Source organism: Jaculus jaculus, chromosome 2 (assembly GCF_020740685.1).
Source record: "Jaculus jaculus isolate mJacJac1 chromosome 2, mJacJac1.mat.Y.cur, whole genome shotgun sequence".
In the NCBI taxonomy this organism is placed as follows: Eukaryota; Metazoa; Chordata; class Mammalia; order Rodentia; family Dipodidae; genus Jaculus; species Jaculus jaculus.
This window is the reverse complement of record NC_059103.1, coordinates 3,605,680-3,628,448: the sequence shown is the minus strand read 5'-3', so window position 1 is coordinate 3,628,448 and position 22,769 is coordinate 3,605,680. Positions and strand designations below refer to the sequence as shown.

The window sequence follows — 22,769 nt, the reverse complement described above, 5'->3', positions numbered from 1 at the left end:
GCTGTGCCCGGCCCCAAGCCACTTTCTGGCAGTGTGTGGGTATCACTGCAGGTCTCTCCTGTGTGAAGTTGGTAAAGACATTCTCAGACCACAGGGCTCTGAGCCTGCAGGGCATTCTCAGTGCCCAACATAGCGGGTGCTGGGGAGGGCTCTGTCACAGGGGTGGGGCAGGCCCTACTTGGATGTGGCCAGCCCAGATTTGGAGGCACCACGTGGGTTAGGGGGGCGGGAGGCCTGGAGGCCAGGCATGCAGTGGTATTTGCGCCACAGCTCCTAGCGTGCACAGGCCTGCCCGGGCGCCGCAAAGGTCCAAACAAAGCTGGGAGCCAGGAGGAGGAGGACGGGGGGAGAGGAGGAGGAAGGGGGGAGAGGAGGAGGAAGGGGGGAAGGGAGGGGAGGGGAGTTCTGAGAGCAGGCAGCCCCCTCCTGGGGCACCGACTCCCCACCTAGGTGCAGTGCCCCTTCCCAAACACACGTGCTGCCAAGCCCTCCATTAGTCACCCTGGCACTCACACACATAAATCCTATTAGTCACACCCCGCACAAACTCGCTGCGGAACACACCCGGTCACACCCAGACAAAGACCTGAGGTCCCCAAAGAGGCCTCGTCCGTCCAGCGGGGTTTGCTCCCCAGGGCCTTGCGCAGTGCTGCAGGGGGCCACCGCAAGCTGGACAGCAGAGTCCTTCGCCCCATAAGCGCGCACACTGCACCCCTAAATAACCACAGCACGTCCACTCTCATTCCAAACTCCCCTCTGCTCACAATCAGCACCCACCGATGTCCTTGGCTACCCCCTCTTCGTGGGGAGGGGGAGGGTGGGCTGACACTGGGCCCCCTCCCCCACGCCCGTCCTCGGACGGGTCTGGCAGGAAACATTCCCCAAGGTCACCAGAGCTCTTCAGCGGGCGGCCGGGGAGGGGTTGGGCGGAGGAGGAGAGCTGATTTATTGGCGGTTTATTTGTAGAAACGCTATCGCTCTGATTCCGGAGAGGGAGAAGGAAAGGGGAAAAAAAAAAAAAAGCTCGTGGTGGATTTTAACCTTGGGCCGAGACCACAAGGCTTTGTTTTCCGAGGCGCTTCCTGGGGCCCCGCGGACCCGCTCGGGCCGGAATGTGGTTCTGCAGCTTGGCCTCTTGGCGCTCACTTCTCTCCCGCGCCTGCTCAGCCCCTCCGAATGTGCCTTTAGAAGTTCTAGGAAAGACCTAAAAAAAAAAAAACAAAGCAAAAAATCTTGGGGTGAGAGGGACCAGAGAATGAGCTTTTCAAAACTCCCGTGCCCAGCATCTGGCACAGAGAGGCACCCGGGAGTGGGGGGGAGTGGTGGTGAATGCCAGTCGGTGGTCCCATGTGAAAGCCCCTTCCCTGGTGGTTTGGTTTCCAAAGCGTTCCTAGCTCGTCCTGCAGATGTGGGACACCAGCGGGAAGTTTTGTTCCCTGCCCCTTTGGCAAAGAGCTACGGATGCTGGTGGCATTCAACGGTATTATGGCAAATGAACCCTCTGGGGCAGCCCCGAGGGGACCGTCGCCCACACTAGACTGCCCACCAGCGCGCACCCAGCTCTTTGCTTTCCAGATGGTTCAGTTATTTTGTCACAACGCGGGCGGTGTACTTTAGGCTCCCAGACCCGAGGTGAAAAATCTTTGGGATGTTCTTGGCATGGAGGGGGCAGGTATCCCACGGGTCTACCCCAACTCTTTGGGGTCACCCCGATCGGTTGTCAACACCTACTCCCATCAAAAGTCCCCAGTGCGCCCACAGTGTTCCAGGGGCGCGGGATTAATGCAGGGTCCACAGCGGTAGGTTAGGTGGTCGGCTGAGTTCTGAGAAGCCACCCAGACTCTTATCCCCAGGTCGCCTCTCCATGGTCAGGGTGGCCCACACACCCATCCCCTGGCCTCAATCACCAAGAAGCCTCCTTGAGAGGAAGTGGCCCGACCCAAACACCCCCTACCCCAGTGATCCTTGAGGCCCAAGCCACTTCGGGGTCCGACACTCGTGGGGATGGGTGGCGGTGGCACCGATTGGGTGAGGCCGTGCTCTCTCTCTGGCGGATAGGGAAGCACTCTGGCTTGATTCCCCGTGCAGTTGCGGGGTGCCCCTCTCCTCGTCCGTGACCAGAACAAGGCACCCGTGGCGGCCCGGGACTCAAGGTGGGCCCGGAACACCGGAGAGTGAACGGTGGTGAGGAGGGACCCGCGGAGATTTATGGCTGCAGCCGATCCCCGAGTGCACAAGGCGCGTCTCAAGGTCTCTCGGAGCCAAACAGTGGAGTGGACGATCCGAGCCGGGCTGGAGGCGGAGGACTTGCCTGGGTGTGCAGCGGCCGGGCCGGACGCGATGGCCCGGGGGTCACCGTGGTGTGCGCCCGGGCCCCGGCGCCGCGTGCTCGCTACTTGCAGGCAGATCCCGGCGGCTCCACCTCCGCGCGCGACGCCGGACCACGGGCAGCGCGACTCCGACAGCCAGGCTGTCTCGGGCTTCTGGTCTCTCCGGGTTTTAGCAGCACCCGGGCTGGGAGCTCCCGGGTAGTCGGATCTAGGACCTGCGGAAAGTCGCACGTAGGTGCCTCGGCCAGCAGCGCGTTTGTACTGGGAAGCCAAAGCCGGCGATTCTTTAGGGTCCCTTTCACCTAGGCGCTGGTACTTAACCCACCCCCCTGGGAAAGACGGCTCAGGGTTACGGATAGGGTGGCTCGAGTGTCCTTTCTTGGAGATGGAGATACTTCCCTCCCTTTTCCTTTTTCCTGGGGAGGGGCGGGAAGGAGCATGGGGGAGTTGCGTCCACGCGGCCAGTGCCAGCAGGGATTCTGGAGTTGCGGGGTTCACCCTGGCCAAGGACCGGGAGGGAAGGAGGTGCGGGCTCCCTGGAGCCGGACTAAAAGGCGCGGCGGGGGAAGGCCGCCGCGTTCAAGGTTGGCCTGTCCTTAAGCTTTACAACAAAGGGAGGTTCGAGTCTTGGCAGTTTGGGGGATGTGTCCAGGGCGTCACGATCGGAGCCAGCGGCTTGGAGGAACCCAGCCGACGGCCTGCCTGGGGCGACCAGGGGCTGAGCCAGACGGAGGCCGGCCTGGGTGGGTTCTCCGGGAACTGCGGCTTTGGAGCTGCGTGGTGGAGGTCTTCCCACCCCCAAGCCGATTTTTTTTTTCCACCCAGTCAGTACAAAACACATACACACACACGCACGCACACACACACACAGAAACTCACACACCCACTGCGTCAACACTGTTTTTTTGGCCACCGACCCCGCCGGGTAAACAAGCCAGGGGGTGGGGTGGGGGTGGGGCGCGGAAGATGGCGGCTGGACCCGTGCGCCCTTCGCACCCGCTCTGCGCCCCGCGCGCCCTCCAGGCTTTCACGTCCAGAGGTGGCGTGGAGGGTGTTTTCCTACACCCCCAGGCCAAATTAGGGGTGCCCGAAGACCCTCGGAAAATGGAGGACCTCCAAGGGGAAAGCAGCCTCCTTTCCCCTTGGGAACTGTCCCACGCCCCAAGATGGCTCCCGGCCGCTGTTTACCCAGTGGCTGCGGGACGTTGAGGTGCGGAGAGCCGCAGGGGGCGAGGACCGGGCCGGGCTCGCCTGCTGCAGCCGCTTCGCGCACCGAGCGGGCTGGAGAAGTGACCGAGGCGGTCTCTGCCCTGGGCGTCCTGCCCTGGTGGCCGGGGATCCAGAGCCACCGTGGGGTTCCCCTCCCCAAGAGCAGTGTGGCAGCTCCGGGGTGCAGGGTAGGAGGCGAGCCGGGCCCCCCGGGTACAGACATTCCAGTGGGGAGGGGGCCGCGTCTGCCCCAAGCCACAAGCCCTAATGAAATGCTGGCTTGGTTTGCCACATCGACAGGAGCGCACACTTGAAAAATGCAAAACGCCATTGGCAAATGCAGGGCAAATCGGCAGAATTTTTATTAGCAACTAAATGATTTATGGCACACATACCCCGCCGTCGCAATTACGGCGTCTTAGAGCATCCAGGGGTGAAAACATTAAACATTTATAAAAATAGGCCTTTTGTTTTTGTTCTTTTCCACCCCGCAAGCCTTTCCCCCCCCTGCATTATTCCCCTCCCCAACTCTCAAGATACATTTTTTTTTTCCTTGAGCTATATTAAAATAAGAAAAACATCCCAGATCCCGGGAGGGATAAGGGGGTGGCGGTTCAAGGCTTGTGCTCAGAATATTGGAGGGCGATGGGGGGGGTAGAGGGGGGAAGCGATGGGACTCAGGCGTGGGAGGGTTTACTGGGAACCCACAACGGCCTCCAGATAAGACTCAAGGGCGCTTCCCCCTCCCCACGGCCCGTTCCTCGGCCTCCAGCAGACCCGCGCAGCTCAACTGCATTTATTTCTGCAGTCATCCCCCCCTCCCCTAAGGCACACAGACACAATACCTCCTTTCTCTAACCCCCCTTTCTGCGTCTTTGCTCCTGGCCGTCCCGGGGTTGCACCGGGCGCCTTCCGCCGCCCTGGCTGCCACTGAGACCCGCATGCCCAGCTCCAAGCGCGGACACCGCCGATGGTTCCCCTCGGCTCTTGCTATTTTCGTTCCTTTCTCTCCTTCGCATTCCTCTCCCTCCTCCCGCCGCGGAGCTCCAGCTTCCAAAAGAGGGCAGCCTAGAAACCGGCGCAGGAGACTCCAGGAAGGGCAACTTGAAACTGCCCTCAAGAGGCCCAACTTCTTTTTCCTCCCCCCCTTAAAATTATCCTGGAATTAGATTAGACACCCCCTCCCAGTTTTCTCTCGAACCGTCCCCCCTTTTTCTCTAAAAGTGGAGAAAATGGGATGGATGGGCGCTAACTAGTTCATATTTTTTAAACACCCCTCCAGAAAAGTTGTCTTAAAAATGGATTTTCTTTAAAAAAAAATAGCAATGCGAAAACGCTGAGTCCGCAGAGAGGGGCAAAAGAGCGGGCTTCTCTTGTTTTAATTAAAATCCTAGCACCACGGTTGCCCTCCCAGGCAGGACCGGCAAGGATTTCTGCCTTTCCAAGCTTCTTTTCCAGGGTATGTAATGCCTAGCCGGGCTCGGGGTCCTGTGGGGCTGCGGAAGAGGGTCGCCGGGCCCCTTTAGACTTGTCCTTCCGACGGGGAGGGCCCTTCACTCCCCGAGCCCCCAAGCCAGGTAGACTTGCCGCTGGCAGCTCCTGGGGACTCAGCTAGGGACTTTTTTTCTGCTGAAAGCGCAGAATAAAAGTACAAAGTCTGGGGGATTGGGACTCCCCTCCCCCTCCGGCCGCCCTGGCCAGCCAAGCACTTTTGGGCTTGGCTCGCAGCTTCCTCTGAACTCAACATTTTTTTTCTCCTCCCGGTCTCGCCCTCCCTGGAGGGGGGCGCGGCGGATGGAAGGCGAGAGAGGCCCCCAGCCAAGAGGTTTTTAATATTACACTTTAATAGGTTTCAGAAGGCCCCGTGGAGAAATGATAATAGGCTGAAATGTCAGAATCGAGAGAGGGATTCAGCTCGCGCTCCGCCGACCTAATCCTTTTTTTCTGCTCTGATTTCTCTCCCTTTTTTTTTTTTTTAGGGGGAGGAAGGGAGGGGACGCCCACGCCGAGAGGGGCTTTGGGGAGGGGCGCGCCCCAGCCCCGTTTCTATAGGAACCCCCTTTTAGAAGATTAAACTCACCGCTGCCCGCCGCCGCGGCCTCTCCAAAATATTAATCAGTGACCATCTGACACCGAGTTTCAGGGAAGGGACCCGCAGGCTGGGGCAAGGAAAACGGCCTTCTCGCCTGCATTATCCCACCCGACCACGCTGCTGGGGGTGTTGGGGGTAAGAGGGAATGAATCGCTCCTTTGTTTTAAAAGGAAGAAAGGAAAGAAAAGAAAAGAAAAGAAAGAAAGAAAGAAAGAAAGAAAGAAAGAAAGAAAGAAAGAAAGAAAAGCAGCAGCCCTTGTCTGGTTTGGCGTCTCCACCGCGCGTCCTAGGGGCGCAGCCCGGGAGAGGCGCGCGGCCGGGGCGCAGTCCTCCGGGGTCTCCGGGCCGCCCCCGGCTCGCTCGGCTCTCGGTCACCTCCTCCTGCGAGCAGGAAGCTGACAGGCGGCCCATTAAACCGCGCCTTGCAAAGCCCAAGATTGCGGCGACAACCATCTTCCTCTATTTTGATCACTCAGCCCAGACGCTGGAAGGAGGGGTGGTGGTGGAGGAGTTGGAGGAGGAGGAGTGAAGGGGGGTAAGGAAAAGGGAGGAGGAGGAAAGGGAGGAGGGAGGGGGGAATGAGCTGGTGAAGGGGGAAGGGCTGCCTAGAAACGGCTCGGAAAAATTCTCACCACCAGTTTTGATCATTCAGCCCCGCCGTGGGGGGAGCCTGGAAACCGCCGGAGCCCCGAGGTCCGTAATTGGTTTTATAGGAATGGCTGAGGGCCAAGGTGTTTACATGCGCGTGATGGGCGGCGCGCGGGGCCAATGCGCGGAGGCCGGGGGCTGGCCCGAGGGGGGGGCGGGCGCCCGGGAACAATGCGTGTTTCTTCGCCTGCGAGGGCTCCCCTCCCCCAGCACCCCCCCCCCGCTGGCTTTTTTTTTTTTTTTTTTTTTTTTTTTTTAGATCCAGCGAGAGGAACTTGAAAGGGGGGTTGTGTAATGTACCTTTTCCAATCCCGGGCTGTATATGGAGATTTGGGATTCTTTAAACCGGCGCTACCTGGATTTTATTAAAAAGCAGGGAGCTGGGCGAGAGGAAAGCTGGCTTTTCCGGGGGCTGCGGGAACCGGGCCGCGGGAGGGCGGAGGAGTTGGCGCGCCAGCGGACAGCGCTCGGCCCCGGGAGCGGTTTTCTACCAAAAAAAGGAAAGGCGGGCAAAAAGTGTGAGGCGTCCGCGGGTGGCGGAGGGAAGCGACGGCCGAGGGATGGCCGGCAGTACGGGCGCCTAACCGCACCGGGAACCGGGGCCGTCGCCGGAGTCAACTGTCGCCGGAGCCTGGAGCCCCGCCGCGCCAGGTACGCCCGCCTGCCCGCCGGCCTCGAGGCTCCTCCAAACTTCTCGCCCTGCACCGCCCCACCCCGCCGGCCCCCTCCAGGGGCGCGGGAAGGGGACCCTGAAAGCTGTCGGGCTCCCGAGGAGGGATGGAGGGATCCGCAGGTCGGAGATGCAGGGGAGACCAGGCCCCCCCGCCCCCGGGAAGGGAAGGGACGCGCCGCTGCGCCTCGGACAACCCACCCGGGTCCCTGACCCGCTCCAGCCCTGCCGGGCATGGCCGTGGGGCGGCCGTTCCCCCACTCGGTTCCCGACAGGCGGCAGGCGAACCGGGGGGACGTCGAGACGTTTTCGATTATAGGCTGTTTTTAATTAAAAGCCGGAATTCAGCCATTTTAACTGCATTTAAAGGGGGGGGGGAGTACGGGAGAAACGCAGCGGAGCCCGCAGATGGCCACGCCAGCCTCTCCGCTCTTGCCAAGCCAAGAGCTGCTCCACCAGGCTTCACCCCGACTTCTTTAAAGTGGGGCGTCTGGGCATCTTTTAAAAAACTGCCTTAAGAGTATTATCTTTAAAAAAAATCACGGGAAGCTTCTCGTCTCCTTGAGACATGTATCCTCCTCGGCTGTGGCAGTCTTAGATTTTCTTTTTTTTTTTCCCCAAAGTGTACGCTGATCTGGTAACCAGAGCCTCGATGTGTGGAGCGAGGGAGGGGAGAGGGAGGTAGGGAGGAAGAATGGGTGTTGGCAACTCCCAAAGCACGTTAAAATGGGGATCCCTTTGCAAAGTTGGGGAGTGAAGCTGGGACTCTGGGGGGTCTGCATCCGGGGGGCGCAGGACGGGTGGCTATCTGGCGGGAGTCAGTAGTTGAGCTGCGGCAGGCGGCTGGACCGACTGACCGGGAGAGAGAAAGGGAGGGGAAGGGTGGTCTCTACGAGCCCTTCCCGCCCCCTCCCCACGGGAAAGGGCCCACGACAGATCCTTTAAAACAAGCAGCTTAAACTGAAAGTGCAGTGGGGTTTACCCATCGCCGGGGGAGTTGTCCGTCGGCGGGCTCGCGGCGGCTAAGCTGTCCGTCTTTTGTAGGTTATTTTTTTTTTGGGGGGGGGGAAGGTGTGTAGGTTGGCAAGCTAAGCGGAGAAGCGACATCCTTCTCCATCTCTCCTCTGACGACCCCTCCCTCAAGTATCCTCCGAGCCTGGCCGCGACTTCGGGCCGCGAGATTCCTAGGCTGGAGCGTTGGAAAATGAAACCAAAGCTCGTTTCGGAGGATTTTCTTCTGATCAGTTCCGCCGGCGAGAATGCCACGTCTCGGGGACGCACGGACTTGGCGACTCCCAGTGGGCTCCACGGGGCAGCGGGAGGGGTCGGCGATTCTCTTTAAAAATAATAATAAACTCCACTTTGCACCTTCCGTATTTTAAACAACAGCAACTATTTCCACAAAAAAAGCCCTAAACCAAACACTCCCTTTGGCAGCTGACAGGGAGAACCAAAACTCAGAAAAGGTTGACGAGGGCCCCCCAAAAAGGTTAAAAATTAAACTTTGTCGATCAAACAGTGACATGGCGTTTGAAGACTGTTGGAAAGATTTCAGTTTTAAACCCCAGAGCATGGACGCCTGGGAGATAAAACTGTTAGGGAGGGAGGTTTGTATGTAGCTGAACGGGGCGCGGCCGGCCGAGTGACCGGTCCCCGGCCCGGGCAGGACTTACCCGGTGGCCGCCGAGGCATAGTCCAGGCTGGGGCGCAGCGTGCGCGGCTCACTCCACCGAGCCGGGTCACCGGGAGCCTGACGTTGCCGGAGACAAGAGCGTGGCATTTTGGTTATTAGCAGGAAAAAAAAAGAGCCGCTCCTGACTTCGTTTCTGGCCACTATTTTGGCGACCCCCTGATTCCAAAAGGCGAGGCGATTATCTGAAACTTCTTTTCTCTTCCCCCCCTTCCCTTCCGGATCTTCCACGGCCGGTCTCCCGTCTCCTTCCCCGCCAAGACGCCGCGTGTGCCGCCTCGCGCAGTTCCACCCGGCCGCCAGGAGGGGACCGGCCGCCGGCTATTCGTGTACCCCGGTCTGCGCGGGTCCCGAGCCGAGCGCAAGCCCCGCGGGCCGCCACCATGCACGCCGCGGAGCCCCCGCCACCCGAAGACTCCGGGACTCCATCCAAGCCGAACTTTTAGATCCCACGGAGTGAGGCCCGCGGGCCGGGTGGGGGAGAGACTGACCGCGGCATTCCCCCGCGGAGGATGGATGGCCGAGACTTCGGGCCCCAGCGGTCCGTGCACGGCCCCCCGCCGCCGCTACTGTCCGGCCTGGCCATGGACGGCCACCGCGTGGGCGCGGCCACTGCCGGACGTTTGCCCGCTTCGGGGTTGCCCGGCCCGCTGCCACCCGGGAAATACATGGCTGGCCTCAACCTCCACCCGCACCCGGGTAAGTGACTCGCCGCGCGCCTGCGGACCTCCTTCCCTTGTGGGCATCCTGGGGAGGACCGGGGAGACCTCGCGGCCGGCGCCAGTCTGTCTGCCTGCCTGCCGCCCCACGGAGTGCAAGAGACTCAATTCCTAGGGCGCAGAAAACCCTGGAGTGTTAATTTTCATTTTGCTTTATTTTATTTTGAGGCTAAGGCCGGTCCCGAGCCCGGATAGAGAAGCTTTTAGCGGCGGCCCCTGGTAAACCAGACCTCCCCGACACTAGCGTCAGCCCCTATCAGGGCCACCTGGGGGGTGATTCCCAATCGTAAGGGCCCTTGAGGCTCCAGAGTGGAGTTTGCAAAATCTGGGTGAAAAAAAGAACATGCCACCCCTTTTCCTTGGGTAGCTCGGATCTTTTTAATGGCAAGTGTCCTTTCCTGTGCCAGTAGGTCCTAGGGTCTAGCCCTTCACGCAGTCGGGCTCGGTTCTGGGACCCTGGTCTCCGGTGACCCGCAGGAAGTCGGTTATTCCGGGGTAGTTAGGCGGTGATCCCAGTTTAGGGAATCCCAGTTCTTTTCTGCCAGAAATTAGGGCGCGTGGTGTGCCAGAGTCGGGGAAGCAGACAGTATGGTGGGGAGCGAATGGAGCTGGGCCTGGGTGGCCGAGGGGACACCTAAGGACCAGCAAGCAGCGAGCGAGCGAGAGGTGGCGGAGAAGGCCGATGACTTCCGCCATTTCCCGAGAGGACTGCCCGGGGAAGGGAGAGATGGTCAGGCCGGGCCCAGTCGGGCTGTGGCCGCAGCGCGCGCGTGGAGCGAAGGGAGTCCGGGCACCAGCAGACCTGCTCGGCTGCCGCTCCCAGAGCCCATCCTTCATCTCCAGCTGATCCACGCTTCCGTGCCCGGCCCAAGAAAAAACTCCAGCTTTTTGCACCATAGTTTAAGAGGAGCTTGGCGATTTCCCAGGGAGCTTCCGAAGCTCCGCTCCCCTTGTCCTTGGCACATCTTGGAGAAGGCACCCTGGGTCCAAAGCTACGACTTCGGCTATTCCCTCTGCGGTCCCGGGTTTTGCTCACTGATTTTTTTGCCTGCCCCTTTGATTTTGCCCCTGGAACTTTTCAAGGACCTAGAGTCCGGGGCTCCCAGGGACAAAGGCCCTTTGTGAGGCGCCTGGCGGGGGAGGGGCGAATGGAGATCCCCGCCGGCGGGGGCGCGAGAACCGGGTCGCCTCCCCTCGTGTGTGTCTGTGTGCCCCTTGGGAGCCGGAGACCTGTTCCACTTGGGGATGGTGATGAGGGCCAGGGGGTTTCTCTGGAGTGGTGCCCTGTGGCCAGGGTGTCACTTCGGAGACCTCAGTTCAGGGCTTGGGGCTGGGGTTGGGCGGCCCTGGGGTACAAAGGCCAGCTGGGCTACCTTCTGGTGCACATCCCCCAGGGGGGCTTGGTGATGTGTGTGCATTTTGCATGTCTTTTGCGATCTCTAGGTTGGTTGGTCTGCCCTGGGGTGGTGGCAGGGCTTCCGCCAAGGTCTGGGAATTCAGACCCCAGTTGGCTGGATTCCTGGCTTGCTGGGTCTTAGCTTACAGTGAGTGGCAACTTGCTGTTTGTCGTTCTATCTGGCTCCTGCCTAGCTGAGGCAAACCATTCAATGGAGTAGGATACAGCCACTCATTGGTGCACAGCCCGTGCCTCCCCTAGCCTTGCAGGCTGACCGCCTAATGCCCCCATTTGGAGGATGGGGTGGCCGTGTAGCTGGCTAGTGGAGGAAGTCCAGCTGGAAGTGGACTCGGAATCCTGTGTTGTGGCCTTCCGTGCTCGGAGCTGTGTGACCTGTGTGCACGGTGGCTGAGGGCGTGGAGGAAATGGCGGGAAGGCCACTGTGGTCCCTTGAGGCCTTGCTCAAGAGAGGGAAGAGTTTGGGGAGGGGCGCTGGGGACCTGTTACATTTTGCTTTCTCCCCTTCCCACCTCCATCTGGGGAAGGGAGACTGGACCCTAGGCCAACGCCCAGAGCTGAGGCCATACTTAATCCCATTAGCCTCGAGGTGGGACTGCACCCCATTCACTGCTTAGGGCAAGGCGGGGATTATACATTGCTGAAGCCGTCCTTCCCCCACTCCCATTTTCTTTGTGGGGTGCAGGTGCTCAACTTTCTTTTCACTGTTGCACCACCCTTTTCCTTCTCTGGCTGTTGTCTCAGCTCCTTAGTCTTGCCAGCTTTATCACTCCCATCTTTATTTGTTTACTATTGTTAAAAAAAAAAAAAAGCCAGGGAAGCTACCCGATGTGCCCGGGTCACACAGTCGGGGAGTCTTGCAAGAGGGTGTTACCTCGGGGTTGGTTCTACCGGGGATTTGTGGATGTGGCCTTCTCTGCTGGCTGTAATGCTCTCCTGAGATCCTTCTGGGCAGCGGGAACTACCTGAGGGACCCTGGAGCAGGCTTCAGAAGTAAGAGTTTCTTGGTGGCAGAGCTTTTTGCTATGTGTGATTGGCCAAAGTCTCTGGTCCCTTCCTCTGTAAAAGAGGAGAAATAAAAAAAAAAAAAGAAAGAAAAAAGTGAATGAGTGCACACATCTCTAATCTCAGCATTGAGGCTGAGGCAGGAGAGTCAGGAGTTGGGAGTAAACTATGTAGCAAGTTCTAGGCCAGTCTGGACTGCATAGCTACACCCTATCTTATTACCCCCCCCAAAAAGGAACGAAAAAGCCCCAGTTTGTAGAGAAGCAAAGGTAGGTGATTTTCTTTTTGGTATAAACTGGAATATTGATACTGTTTGAGCAGTAAATATTCACAGCCTGCCGGTGAGATGGACAAGTGACCAGTACTTGCTGGGTTGGATTTTAGGTGCTGGAGTTGCAGTGGGGGAAGGGAGTTCTCTTCCATTGTAATTAAAGCACTAGTAACAGGAGTTTGTGCTTGGCTGTTTATTTTCCCTGCCCCCACTCCTTGAGCTAAATGAGGGGTGGGATTCAAGGATCAGGATAGGGAGGGCCTGCACTTTGGCCTGCCTTGGGCTCCATCTCTGGAATCCTACCTGTCAGCCTACTGGAATTGATTTAGGAAGATTAATCAGTTAGGACTGTCTGGTGGAGAGATGGGATCACGAGAAGATAAGGGAAGATTTGCAGAGCTCTTCCTCAGGTCAGAGGCAGCAAGGGAGGCCTGAGGAAGGTTCTGGAACCTGGACGCCCCCCCCCAACCCCCTTGGGCTCTCTGGCTGTTACAGCGACCACCTCCTCTGAAGCTGCCTGTGCTTCTCTTTCCTTCCTCACTTGCTCATTTGCTTAGCAAATAATTCCCAAGTGCTTCCTGCGTGCCAGGCACCGCACCGACCTAGAGCTTGTAGCAGTAAAAAGCAAGCCGACGGGAGTCTTTGCCCTCCTCGGAGCTCGCATTCTATCTAGTGTGGGAGCCAGGCCGTCAACACACAAATCAGCAGAGGAAATAATTCTAAATGGGGACACAGGCCATGAAAGAAATAAAACGCCTTGGGTCTGGTCTGGCCCGTGGGTGAGGGGCCGGGTCAGAGGGCTTGACCTTAGCCCTCCCCGGAGTGATTCCTTTTGTGTGTGTGGAGGACCGAAGAGTTGACAGACCGCAGGAGCCCTGCGCTTGGTGTGGCTGAGAGGTTGAGAGTCCAGGGGGAGATGGCCGATCTGGGTGGGGCGGTTGGTGCCTCTCCCTGAAGGCTAGCAATGAAAGTATTGGAATTTTAAACAATCATTTTACAAAGCTAGCCTGGGCTCTTTTTTTTTTTTTTTGCGCGAGGTAGGGTCTCACTCTAGCCCAGGCTGACCTGGAATTCACTATGCAGTCTCAGGCTGGCCTTGAACTCAAGCAGTTTTCCTACCTCTGCCTCCTGAGTGCTGGGATTAAAGGCGTGCGCCACCACGCTCTGCCTGGTATCAAGACAAAGGTAAGCTGGGAGCTGCTGCTGATTAAAAGAGATGAAAAAAAAGAAGGAAAGAAAATACCTAAAGGCAGTGTGCAGCCCAAGATTGGATCCTGGTCTGGGGAAGAAACCAACTGCTCTAAAGATCACGGGGACAGTTGATGGAATTGGAGTATGGATTGTAGATTAGCAGATAGTATCAAACCAATATTGCGTTCCGCGAGGTTGATAACTCCAGTGGCTGTGTAAGATGCTGTTTTTGTCCTTTGGAAATAAGACTGCATGTCCACCACCATTCTTGCAAATGGCTCAGGAGAAGAAAAAAATAATAAAAACTATTTCCAGTTCAAATGTATATGCATGTTTGTGGGAGACAGGATACACCAAGTAACTCCAGATAACAAACACAGTGAGAAAGTATGGCTATTGGAGCGAGCGAAGGTCAGGCTAGTTCGTTGCATTGTTTCAAACTTTTTTCAGAATTTGAAATTCTTCCAAAATAAAGCTGGTTGCTGGCCAGAAACTGGTAGGAGGGCACAGGATGGCTGATTGTTTGAAGAAGACTGTTGGGCAGGTGACGGTGACCACTTAGAGGGAGGCCTTTGTGGAGAGTGGACAGGAGGATCAGACCTTGGGTCTTGGTCAGAGTTGACCATACAGGACAAGGAGGAGAGATTGGGCTGGCCTTTCTTTTTGTTTTTCTTTTAAGACAAGGTCTCACATAGCTTGGGTTGGCCTGGAACTTATGATTCTCCTGCCTTAGACTCCAGTGTGCTAGGGTTATAGGAGTATGTACCACAGCTGGCTGCCATGGGGCATTCTTGTTTTGGTTATGGCCAGTTTGGGATGCTCTTGTTTCTCCTTTGTGGACTAGTCTAAGGTTTGACCTGATTTTACTTCCAACCCATGACATAGTCTTTCTTTTCTCTCCCTCCCTCCCTCCCTCCCTCCCTCCCTCCCTCCCTCCCTCCCTCCCTCCCTCCCTCCCTCCCTCCCCCCCCTCTCTCTCTCTGTCTTTTGAAATAGGATCTTATGTAGCCCAGGCTTGCCTTGAACTCCCTATATAGAGAAAGATGACCCATCTGATCCTTTTGTCTCAATCATGTAGGTGCTGGGGTTACAGCCACACCCAGTTTTATGTAGTGCTGGGGATTGAACCCAGGGGCTTTGTGCATGCAGGGCAGGAACTCTACCCACTGAGCCACCTCCCCAGCCCTTCATGACTTCAGATTAGATGCTAACACCACATTGCAAGCATTCCAGTCCAGCCTTTTCTGTTTTTAATTTTTATTTCATTTTTGTGTGTGCGTGCACACGTGATTTGTAACACACTAGAATCTCTTGCTACTGCAAATAAATGCCCATCTGGCTTTACTTGTGTGGTTGAAGAATTGAATTGGAGAATTGAACCTTGGGCTGACAGGATTTGCAAGTGAGTGCCTTTTAACTGCTGAGCTATCTCCCCAGCCCAGCCCAGCTTTTGAAGAAACCAGCTGGAGCTGGGCCTTCCCCAGTGGCTGTTGTAGCCCTGGCCTGTAGTTAGGGGCAGGGTCCCTGTATTTATTTGTTGGTATTGCTGGAGATAGAACCCAGGACCTTACACTAGGTAAGGTTCTAATGCTGAAGCCACATCCCAGTAGAGCACCTGACTAAAATCCCCAGTGAGGGGCTGGGGTCGTGGCTCAGTGGTAGAGCTCCTGCCCAGAATCCCCCAATGAGGGGCTGGGGTGTGGCTCAGGGTAGAGCTCCTGCCTAGAATCCCCCAATGAGGGGCTGGGGGTGGCTCAGGGTAGAGCTCCTGCCTAGAAACCCCCAGTGAGGGGCTGGGGTCGTGGCTCAGTGGTAGAGCTCCTGCCTAGAATCCCCCAGTGAGGTGCTGGGGGTGTGGCTCAGTGGTAGAGCTCCTGCCTAGAATCCCCCAGTGAGGGGCTGGGGTGTGGCTCAGTGGTAGAGCTCCTGCCTAGAATCCCCCAGTGAGGGGCTGGGGTGTGGCTCAGTGGTAGAGCTCCTGCCTAGAATCCCCCAGGGAGGGTTGGGGTGTGGCTCAGTGATAGAGCTCCTGCCTAGAATCCCCCAGTGAGGGGCTGGGGCGTGGCTCAGTGGTAGAGCTCCTGCCTAGAATCCCCCAGTGAGGGGCTGGGGCGTGGCTCAGTGGTAGAGCTCCTGCCTAGAATCCCCCAGTGAGGGGCTGGGGGTATGGCTCACTGGTAGAGCTCCTGCCTAGAATCCCCCAGTGAGGGGCTGGGGTCGTGGCTCAGTGGTAGAGCTCCTGCCCAGAATCCCCCAATGAGGGGCTGGGGTGTGGCTCAGGGTAGAGCTCCTGCCTAGAATCCCCCAATGAGGGGCTGGGGGTGGCTCAGGGTAGAGCTCCTGCCTAGAAACCCCCAGTGAGGGGCTGGGGTCGTGGCTCAGTGGTAGAGCTCCTGCCTAGAATCCCCCAGTGAGGGGCTGGGGTGTGGCTCAGTGGTAGAGCTCCTGCCTAGAATCCCCCAGGGAGGGTTGGGGTGTGGCTCAGTGATAGAGCTCCTGCCTAGAATCCCCCATTGAGGGGCTGGGGGCGTGGCTCATGGTAGAGCTCTTTCTAGGTGCACTAAGTAGGATTCCCAGCACCTGGGTGACACACCCCTTTTTAACAATTTGTTTAAAATCTTCTTCTACTTACATATATACAACACCATCCTATTAGGTCCCCCTCTCCCTCCCTTTCTATTCCCTTCATATCTCCTTTCTTTTAACAGTTTTGCACATTTCTGAGCATGAGCCAACACAGGTTGAGTCCGTAATCCCTAAGGAAAAAAATGGCTCCATCACGAGACAGACTGAGCTCAGGGGCCGAGGCTTAAGTCTCCCTCTTCCTCATGATGACATAAGCCTGTTTTCCCATCTGCAAAGTGGGCCAGTTAATACTAAATTCCTCCTGCCCTAGTGACTCTGAAGGAGCAAGCTCAGGCCAGGTGCCTAACCCAGGTACAGCCCTCTGAAGTTACAGCAAAAGTGATTGCTGTAATTACAGTGATCATTAGGGGATGAGTCACAAGTCCCTCAGGCTGACCCACACCTCTCCAAGGGCCTTTGGAATTCCTTTCTAACTCTGGGCTGGGGCACAGACTTCCCTTAGCAGAGGCCCAAACAACTGCTTTTTCATTTGTTCTTTTTTGTTTTTGGTGCTGGGAATTGGACCTCAGGACCTTGAATGCTAAGCACTGAGCTCTCAGCTTTTTTTTTTTTTTTTTGTATTCTTCCCCTTTAAAAAATATTTATTTATTTGAGAGATAGAGGAGGGGGGGGAGGGAGAGAATGGGCATACCAGGTCCTCTACCCACTGAGGACAAACTCTAGACACCTGTGCCATAGTGTGCATCTGGCTTTATGTAGGTACTGGGGAATCAAACCTGGACCATCTGACTTTGCAAGCCAGCGTCTTTAACCACTGAGCCATCTCTCCAGCTGCCTCTATCTTGTTTTTCTCTTTCATTCTTTTTTTTTTTTTTTTTTTTTTTGGTTTTTTGAAGTAGGGTGTCATTTTAGCCAGGACCTGGAATTCACTCTGTATTCTCAGGGTAGCCTTGAACTCATGGCGATCCTCTTACCTCTCCCCCCCACCCCCGCAGTGCTGGGATTAAAGGCATGTGCCACCATGTCCGGCTCTTTTTTTTTTTTTTTTAAGATTCATTTTATTTATTTTTAAATATATTTTTTTGTTTATTTGAGAGAGAGGACGAGGCAGAGAGAAAGAAACAGTGGGTGTACCAGGGCCTCCAGCCCCTGCAAACGAACTCCAGACATATGCGCCACATTGTGCAGCTGGCTTATATGGGACCTGGAGAATCGAACCTGGGTCCTTAGGCTTTGTAGGCATGGGCCTTAAAGCTAAGCCATCTCTCCAGGACCCCCGCCCCCTTTTTTGAAGCAGATTTCAGGTTTCCCAGGCTGTACTTAAACTCACTGTTTAGCTAAGGGTGACCCTAACCCTCTGATCTTCCGGCCTCCATCTCCTGAATAGTAGGGTTACAACATGCACTGCCGTGCTGGGTTTACATGGTGCTGGGATTCGAACCCACGGCCACTGAGCTACAGTCTCAGACCCCCCTTTTTGCTTGTGTGTGTGTGTGTGACACACACATGTATGCTCCTTGTGCTCACCTGTGGTGGGGTGGGGGCATTCCACTCCATGACTGTTCTGTCCATTTTCATCTTGAGTCTGTGACTGGTAACAGCTTGCTCCCCCCTGAACCCCAACATGAGCCTGGCCAATTCCGTCCCTGGTCCCTACACCCCTCTGTGGAGCTGCGGTTATAGGCAGGTACGGGAGGGCCCAGGTATTTGCCTGTGCTGTGGAGATTCGAACTCAGGCTATTTCAGGCTCTACCATTGCTCCAGCCCTGTTTTTGTGTTTTAGTTGGAGTGTGTGTTAATGTGCGTTTGTGTGTGAACTCAGGCACATGTGTGCCATAGAAGGTGTGTGGAGGTCAGAGGACAACTGCCTGGCGTCTGGTCTTTCACTGCCACATTCTGCATGCTAGTTGATTCTTTTCTTTTTATTTATTTATTATTATTTTTTTTTACAGGTAGGTTCTCAGTGTAGCCCAGACTGACCTGGAATTCACTATGTAATCTCAGGCTGCCCTTGGTGATCCTCCTACCTCTGCCTCCCCAGTGCTGGGATTAAAGATGTGCACTACCACGCCTGGCTAATAATTCTGATTGGCTTTGCATTTGAGGCAATCTTCCACACTCGGTCTACCAAGTGCTGGGGCTTCAGACACGAGCCACCATGTCCAGCCTTAACACTGTTTTATAGATGAGAAGATCGATGGACAGAGAGATGAAGAAACTTTCACATGAATAAATGAGAGATTTAGGACTCTGACTTGAGCAATCACAAAATCTTTTTAGAATCAACATGCAGTCTGAAAAACAGAATTAACTAGCAGTAGAAACTGAGAACTATGGATGAAACAGCCAAGAGTTAAAAGTAGAAATGAGCTGGGCATGGTGGTGCACACCTTTAATCCCAGCACTCGGGAGGCACAGGTAGGAAGATTGCTGTGAGTTCGAAGCCAGCCTGGGACTACATAGTGAATTCAAAGTGAACCTCGGCTAGTGAGACCCTACCTCAAAAAACCAAAAAGAAAAAAGGTAGAAATGAGCAATGGAGAGGTTAAAGCAGGGGACTGCTCAAGGTTTTAAAAAAACTTATTTTAATTATTATTTTTCGAGGTAGGGTCTCACTCTAGCCCAGGTTGACCTGGAATTCACTGTGTAGTCTCAGAGTGGCTTTGAACTCACAGCAGTCCTCCTACCTCTGCCTCCCGAGTGCTGGGATTAAAGGTGTATGCCACCATGCCCAGCTCCTTGCTCATGTTTTAAATACTATTTCTAATACTACTTGACTTAAAAACAAAGCTTATTTTATTTTTATGCTGGGTGTGGTGGTGCACACCTTTACTTTTAGCACATGGGAGGCAGAAGTAAGAGAATGGCTGGGAGTTCAAGGCCAGCCTGGGACTACAGAATGAGTTTAAGTTCAGTCTGAGCTAGAGTGAGACCCTACTTCGAAACCCCTGCCCCCACCAAGAAAGTTATTTGTGTGGGTGTGTATGTATAGGCATGCCAGGGCCTCTTGCCACTGCAAGTGAATGCTTGTCCAGCTTTATGTGGGTGGGTTGGGGAATTGAACCCCAGGCTGGCAGGCTTTGCAAGCAAGTGCCTTGAACTGCTTTAACTGAACCATTACCTTAGTCAGTTCCTACTGCTGGATTTTTTTTTTTTTTTTTCTGAGGTAGGGTTTCACTCTAGCCCAGGTTGATCTGGAATCACTCTGTAGTCTCAGGGTGGCCTTGAACTCACTGCAATTCTCCTACATCTGCCTCTTGAGTGCTGGGATTAAAGAAGTGTGTCACTATGCCTGGCTTGTTAATTTTTTTTTTTTTTTAGGTCAGGTCTTGCTGTAGTCTAGGCCAACCTGGAATTCACTATGTAGTCTCAGGCTGACCTTGAATTTACATTGATCCAGTGCTGGGATTAATGGCGTGAGCTACCACACTGGACTCTGCTTGACTTTTTAAATGAGTGGTAACTTTGAATATTAAGCAAAAAGCAGAGTCACACACTTCCAATGAGTTGTACTTTATGCATAGCATTTCTCAATAACACTTAAAAAATTAAATCAGGGGCCAGGCACGGTGGCACTGGTCTGCAGGTACACAGAGGTTCTGGAAGGAGGAGTGCAAGTTTGAGATCAGCTACATCGTCGTAAGTTTCAGGGAAACTGTCTAAAAAAGGAAAAGTTCTCGGGGTTGGGGAGATGGTTTAGTGACTAAGGATGCTTGCAAAGCCTGATGGCCCAGGTTTGATTCCCTAGTGCCCACATGCAGCCACACACAAAAGGGGGCTCATGCATTTGGAGTTTGCAGCAGCAAGAGGTCTGGTGTACCCATTCTCTTTTCTTAAATTAAAAACAACAACAAAAAAATGAGGGCAAACTGCACAGTGGGTTTGAAAGAGCACCAAGGGCTAGAAGGGACCTGATTTCCCAGAATTAGATTTCTTGCACCCACCTGAACAGCTAGGCGTGGCGATGCACGCATGTAGCCCCAGTCCCGTGGGGAACAGAGGCCAGTTTTGTTACTGCAGCTTTGTGCGTATTATTCACATTTGAGCTAAGTGATGTAATAAAATTAACTTATTTATTTTCCGCGGTTATGAATTGTCTTTGTTTTTCGGAGGGGAGGAGGGAGGAAGGCTGGGACTGGCTTAGAATGTCTGCCCTCCAGCTCTTCATGAATTGCACATTCGTTCTTATCTGCGGGATGAGCTGCCCTTCCTGGAATTTTCCGTCTTCCTTTTCCTGGTCTGGTTGCCTTCTGCTCAGGCCTGTGTGACTCCTCCATCCTTTAAATTCCCTTTGCTTCCGTACTTCCTGTTTCCCGTTTTACCTCCTCGTTTCTGTGGAGCACATTCTGGGGTAGCTTTCAGTGAAAGGGTTTGTCGAGGGCAAATCTCCCGAGGCTTAGTATGTCTGAAAAATGCCTCTCTACTATCGTCATACTTGAGTGATGTTTTAGAAACAATTTCCCTATAGGAATTTGAAAGTGTAGACAATATTACTAATCTTCCACATTCCAGGGCTACTTTTGGTGATGATAGTGCCATTTCATTCCCTGCCCGTTATGGTAGTGCTGGGGACCAGAACTGTTCTTCTTCTTTTTTTTTTTTTTTAAGATTTTATTTTTATTTATTTATTAGAGACAGAGAGAGAGGGAGAGAGAGAGACAGAGTGAGAATGGGAGCACCAGGGCCTTTAGCCACTGCAAATGAACTCCAGACGCATGTGCCACCGTGTGCATTGGGCTTATGTGGGACCTGGAGAATCATATACCTGGGTCCTTAGGCTTTGCAGACATGTGCCTTAACTGCTAAGACATCTCTCCAGCCCCCATATTCTTAAAAAAAAAAACAAACATTTTATTTGGGCTGGGGGGATGGTGTAATGGTTAAGGTGCTTGCCTGCGAAGCCTAAGAACCCAGTTTCAATTCCCCAGTGTCCATCTAAGTCAGATGCACAAGGTGGTGCATGTGTCTGGAGTTCATTTGCAGTGGCTGGAGGCCCTGGCATGCCCATTCTCTTTCTTTCTCTCTCTCTGCCTCTTATTTATTTGCAAGCAGAGAGAGAGAAAGAGAGAGGGGGAGGGAGGGAGAGAGAAAATGAATGAATGAATGAATTGGTGCACCAGGGCCTCTAGCTGCTGCAAATGGAACTACAGATATATACACCACTTTGTTCATTTGGCTTCATGTGGGTACTAGGGACTGGAACCCTGGTCATTAGGTTTGTAGGCAAGCTCCTTAACTGCAGAGCCATCTCTACCCCCTTATTTTATTATTATTTTAAAATATTTTATATTTATTTATTTATTTGACAGAGAAAGAGGGAGAGAGTAAAAGAATGGGCATGCTAGGGCCTCTAGCTACTGTAAATGAAGTGCAGATGTGTGCACCCCATTGTGCCTCTGGCTAATGTGGGTCTTGGGGAATCGAACCTGGGTCCTTTGGCCTTGCAGGCAAATGCCTTAACCACTAAGCCATCCCTCCAGCCCTATTTTATTTATTTGTTTGTATGTTTCTTTTGAGACAGGGTCTCTCTGTAGCCCAGGCTGGCCTTGAACTAACAGCCATCCTCCTTCCTCAGCCTCCTAGAGGGTATCTTACAACCTAGTCCAGGCTGGTTTTGAGCTTGATATATCTTTTTATTTGTTTTTGTTTTGTTTTTCCAGGTAGGGTCTCTGGCTCAGGCTGACCTGGAATTCACTGTGTATTCTCAGGGTGGCCTTGAACTCCCTCCTACCTCTGCCTCCCGAGTGCTGGGATTAAAGGCGTGCGCCACCATGCCCGGCTTTTTGGTATATCTTTTTAATAACTAAAAAATATTTGTGTGTATGTGGGTGCATACTGCCGTAACTGGCATGTGGTGCTCAGCAGACATCCTCAGGGTGTCTGTTCTCCCCTCCCACCTTGTTTGAGACGGCCTCTCTTGTTTCCCTTCTGGGAAGGCCCGTCTGGCTGGCCTCAGAACTTCAAGATTCTCCTAACTCTTCCTCCTGTTAGGCTTACAGATGTGTGGGTTTTGGGGCTATGACTTCTGGTCACCAGGCTTGTACAGCAAATGCCTTTAACCAAGCCTTTTTTTTTTTCTTGAATATTTTTATTTGTTTATCTGTGAGAAAAGAGAGAGAATGAGAATGGGTGTGCCAGGGCCTCTTGCTTCTGCCAACAACCTCCAGGTGCATACGCCACTTTGGGATCTGGCTTTACATGGGTACTGGAGAACTGAACCCAGGCCGGCAGGCTTTGCAAGCAAGTGCCTTTAACCACTGAGCCACCTCTCCAGCCCTTCTTTGCTTTTTGACACACTGTAACCCAGCCTGGCTACATACTGGAGGACAATCCTTGCCTCAGTCTCTCAAGTGCTGGGGTCGCAGACCTGAGCCACCATCATACCATGCCATGTGGCCGTTTTCAGTCTTGATCTCTGTGAAGCATTCCTGGCCCCTCCCCAACCTTTCTCCAATGCCTGATACCTTTTAGAACCGAGTCGTAGGTAAGAACCTGAGTTGGGAGGTTCCTCTCTATCTGCTCCCTCACACCCCAGCTGTGTAGATTGGACATTTTACCTGACTCTGCCTCCGTTTCCTCTTTCCCAAAGTGCCTGGTAATAGTTGCCTTTGGTGATTGTGTGAGGACTAAATGAACTGATGTTTGTAAGTACCTAGGGCATTGCCTGGTACTGAGTAAGCCTGAGCTATTATGATGGTTTTTCTTTGCAGCACTGTTGTTTTGTAATGCTGTGTGCAAGTGACTTGCTGTGGAGGCTCTTTGTGTTTGCTGTGCTGGGAGCTCTGGCGGCCATAATCAATCTTGAAATTCAAACCTCTCAGCCTGAAATTGTTGTGAATTACTGTTTTTATTCATATTTTATCCTTTCCTTCCCACTGTTCTCTGTAGGGTTATTAGTTAGGTAGCCGGGACCTCTTGGGCTGATGAGCATATTTTCATCTGCT

General features: G+C 54.2%; 1 protein-coding gene and 1 long non-coding RNA gene across 2 annotated transcripts in view; one reads left to right on the top strand and one right to left on the bottom strand.

Moving 5' to 3' along the window:
- Positions 1-940: 940 nt before the first annotated feature.
- On the bottom strand, positions 941-2,337 carry LOC123458631. The gene is made up of 2 exons (XR_006635751.1): positions 1,955-2,337; positions 941-1,204 (listed from the first exon to the last, which is right to left on the bottom strand). It is a non-coding gene; the product is annotated as an uncharacterized LOC123458631 (long non-coding RNA).
- Positions 2,338-9,013: 6,676 nt separating this feature from the next.
- The window catches only part of Tnrc18 (trinucleotide repeat containing 18), a 109,736-nt gene continuing 95,980 nt past the window's right edge, over positions 9,014-22,769 (top strand). The window contains 1 exon segment of the mRNA XM_045143406.1: positions 9,014-9,338. Within this exon segment, the coding sequence (XP_044999341.1) occupies positions 9,152-9,338 (187 nt within the window). The 5' untranslated portion in view covers positions 9,014-9,151.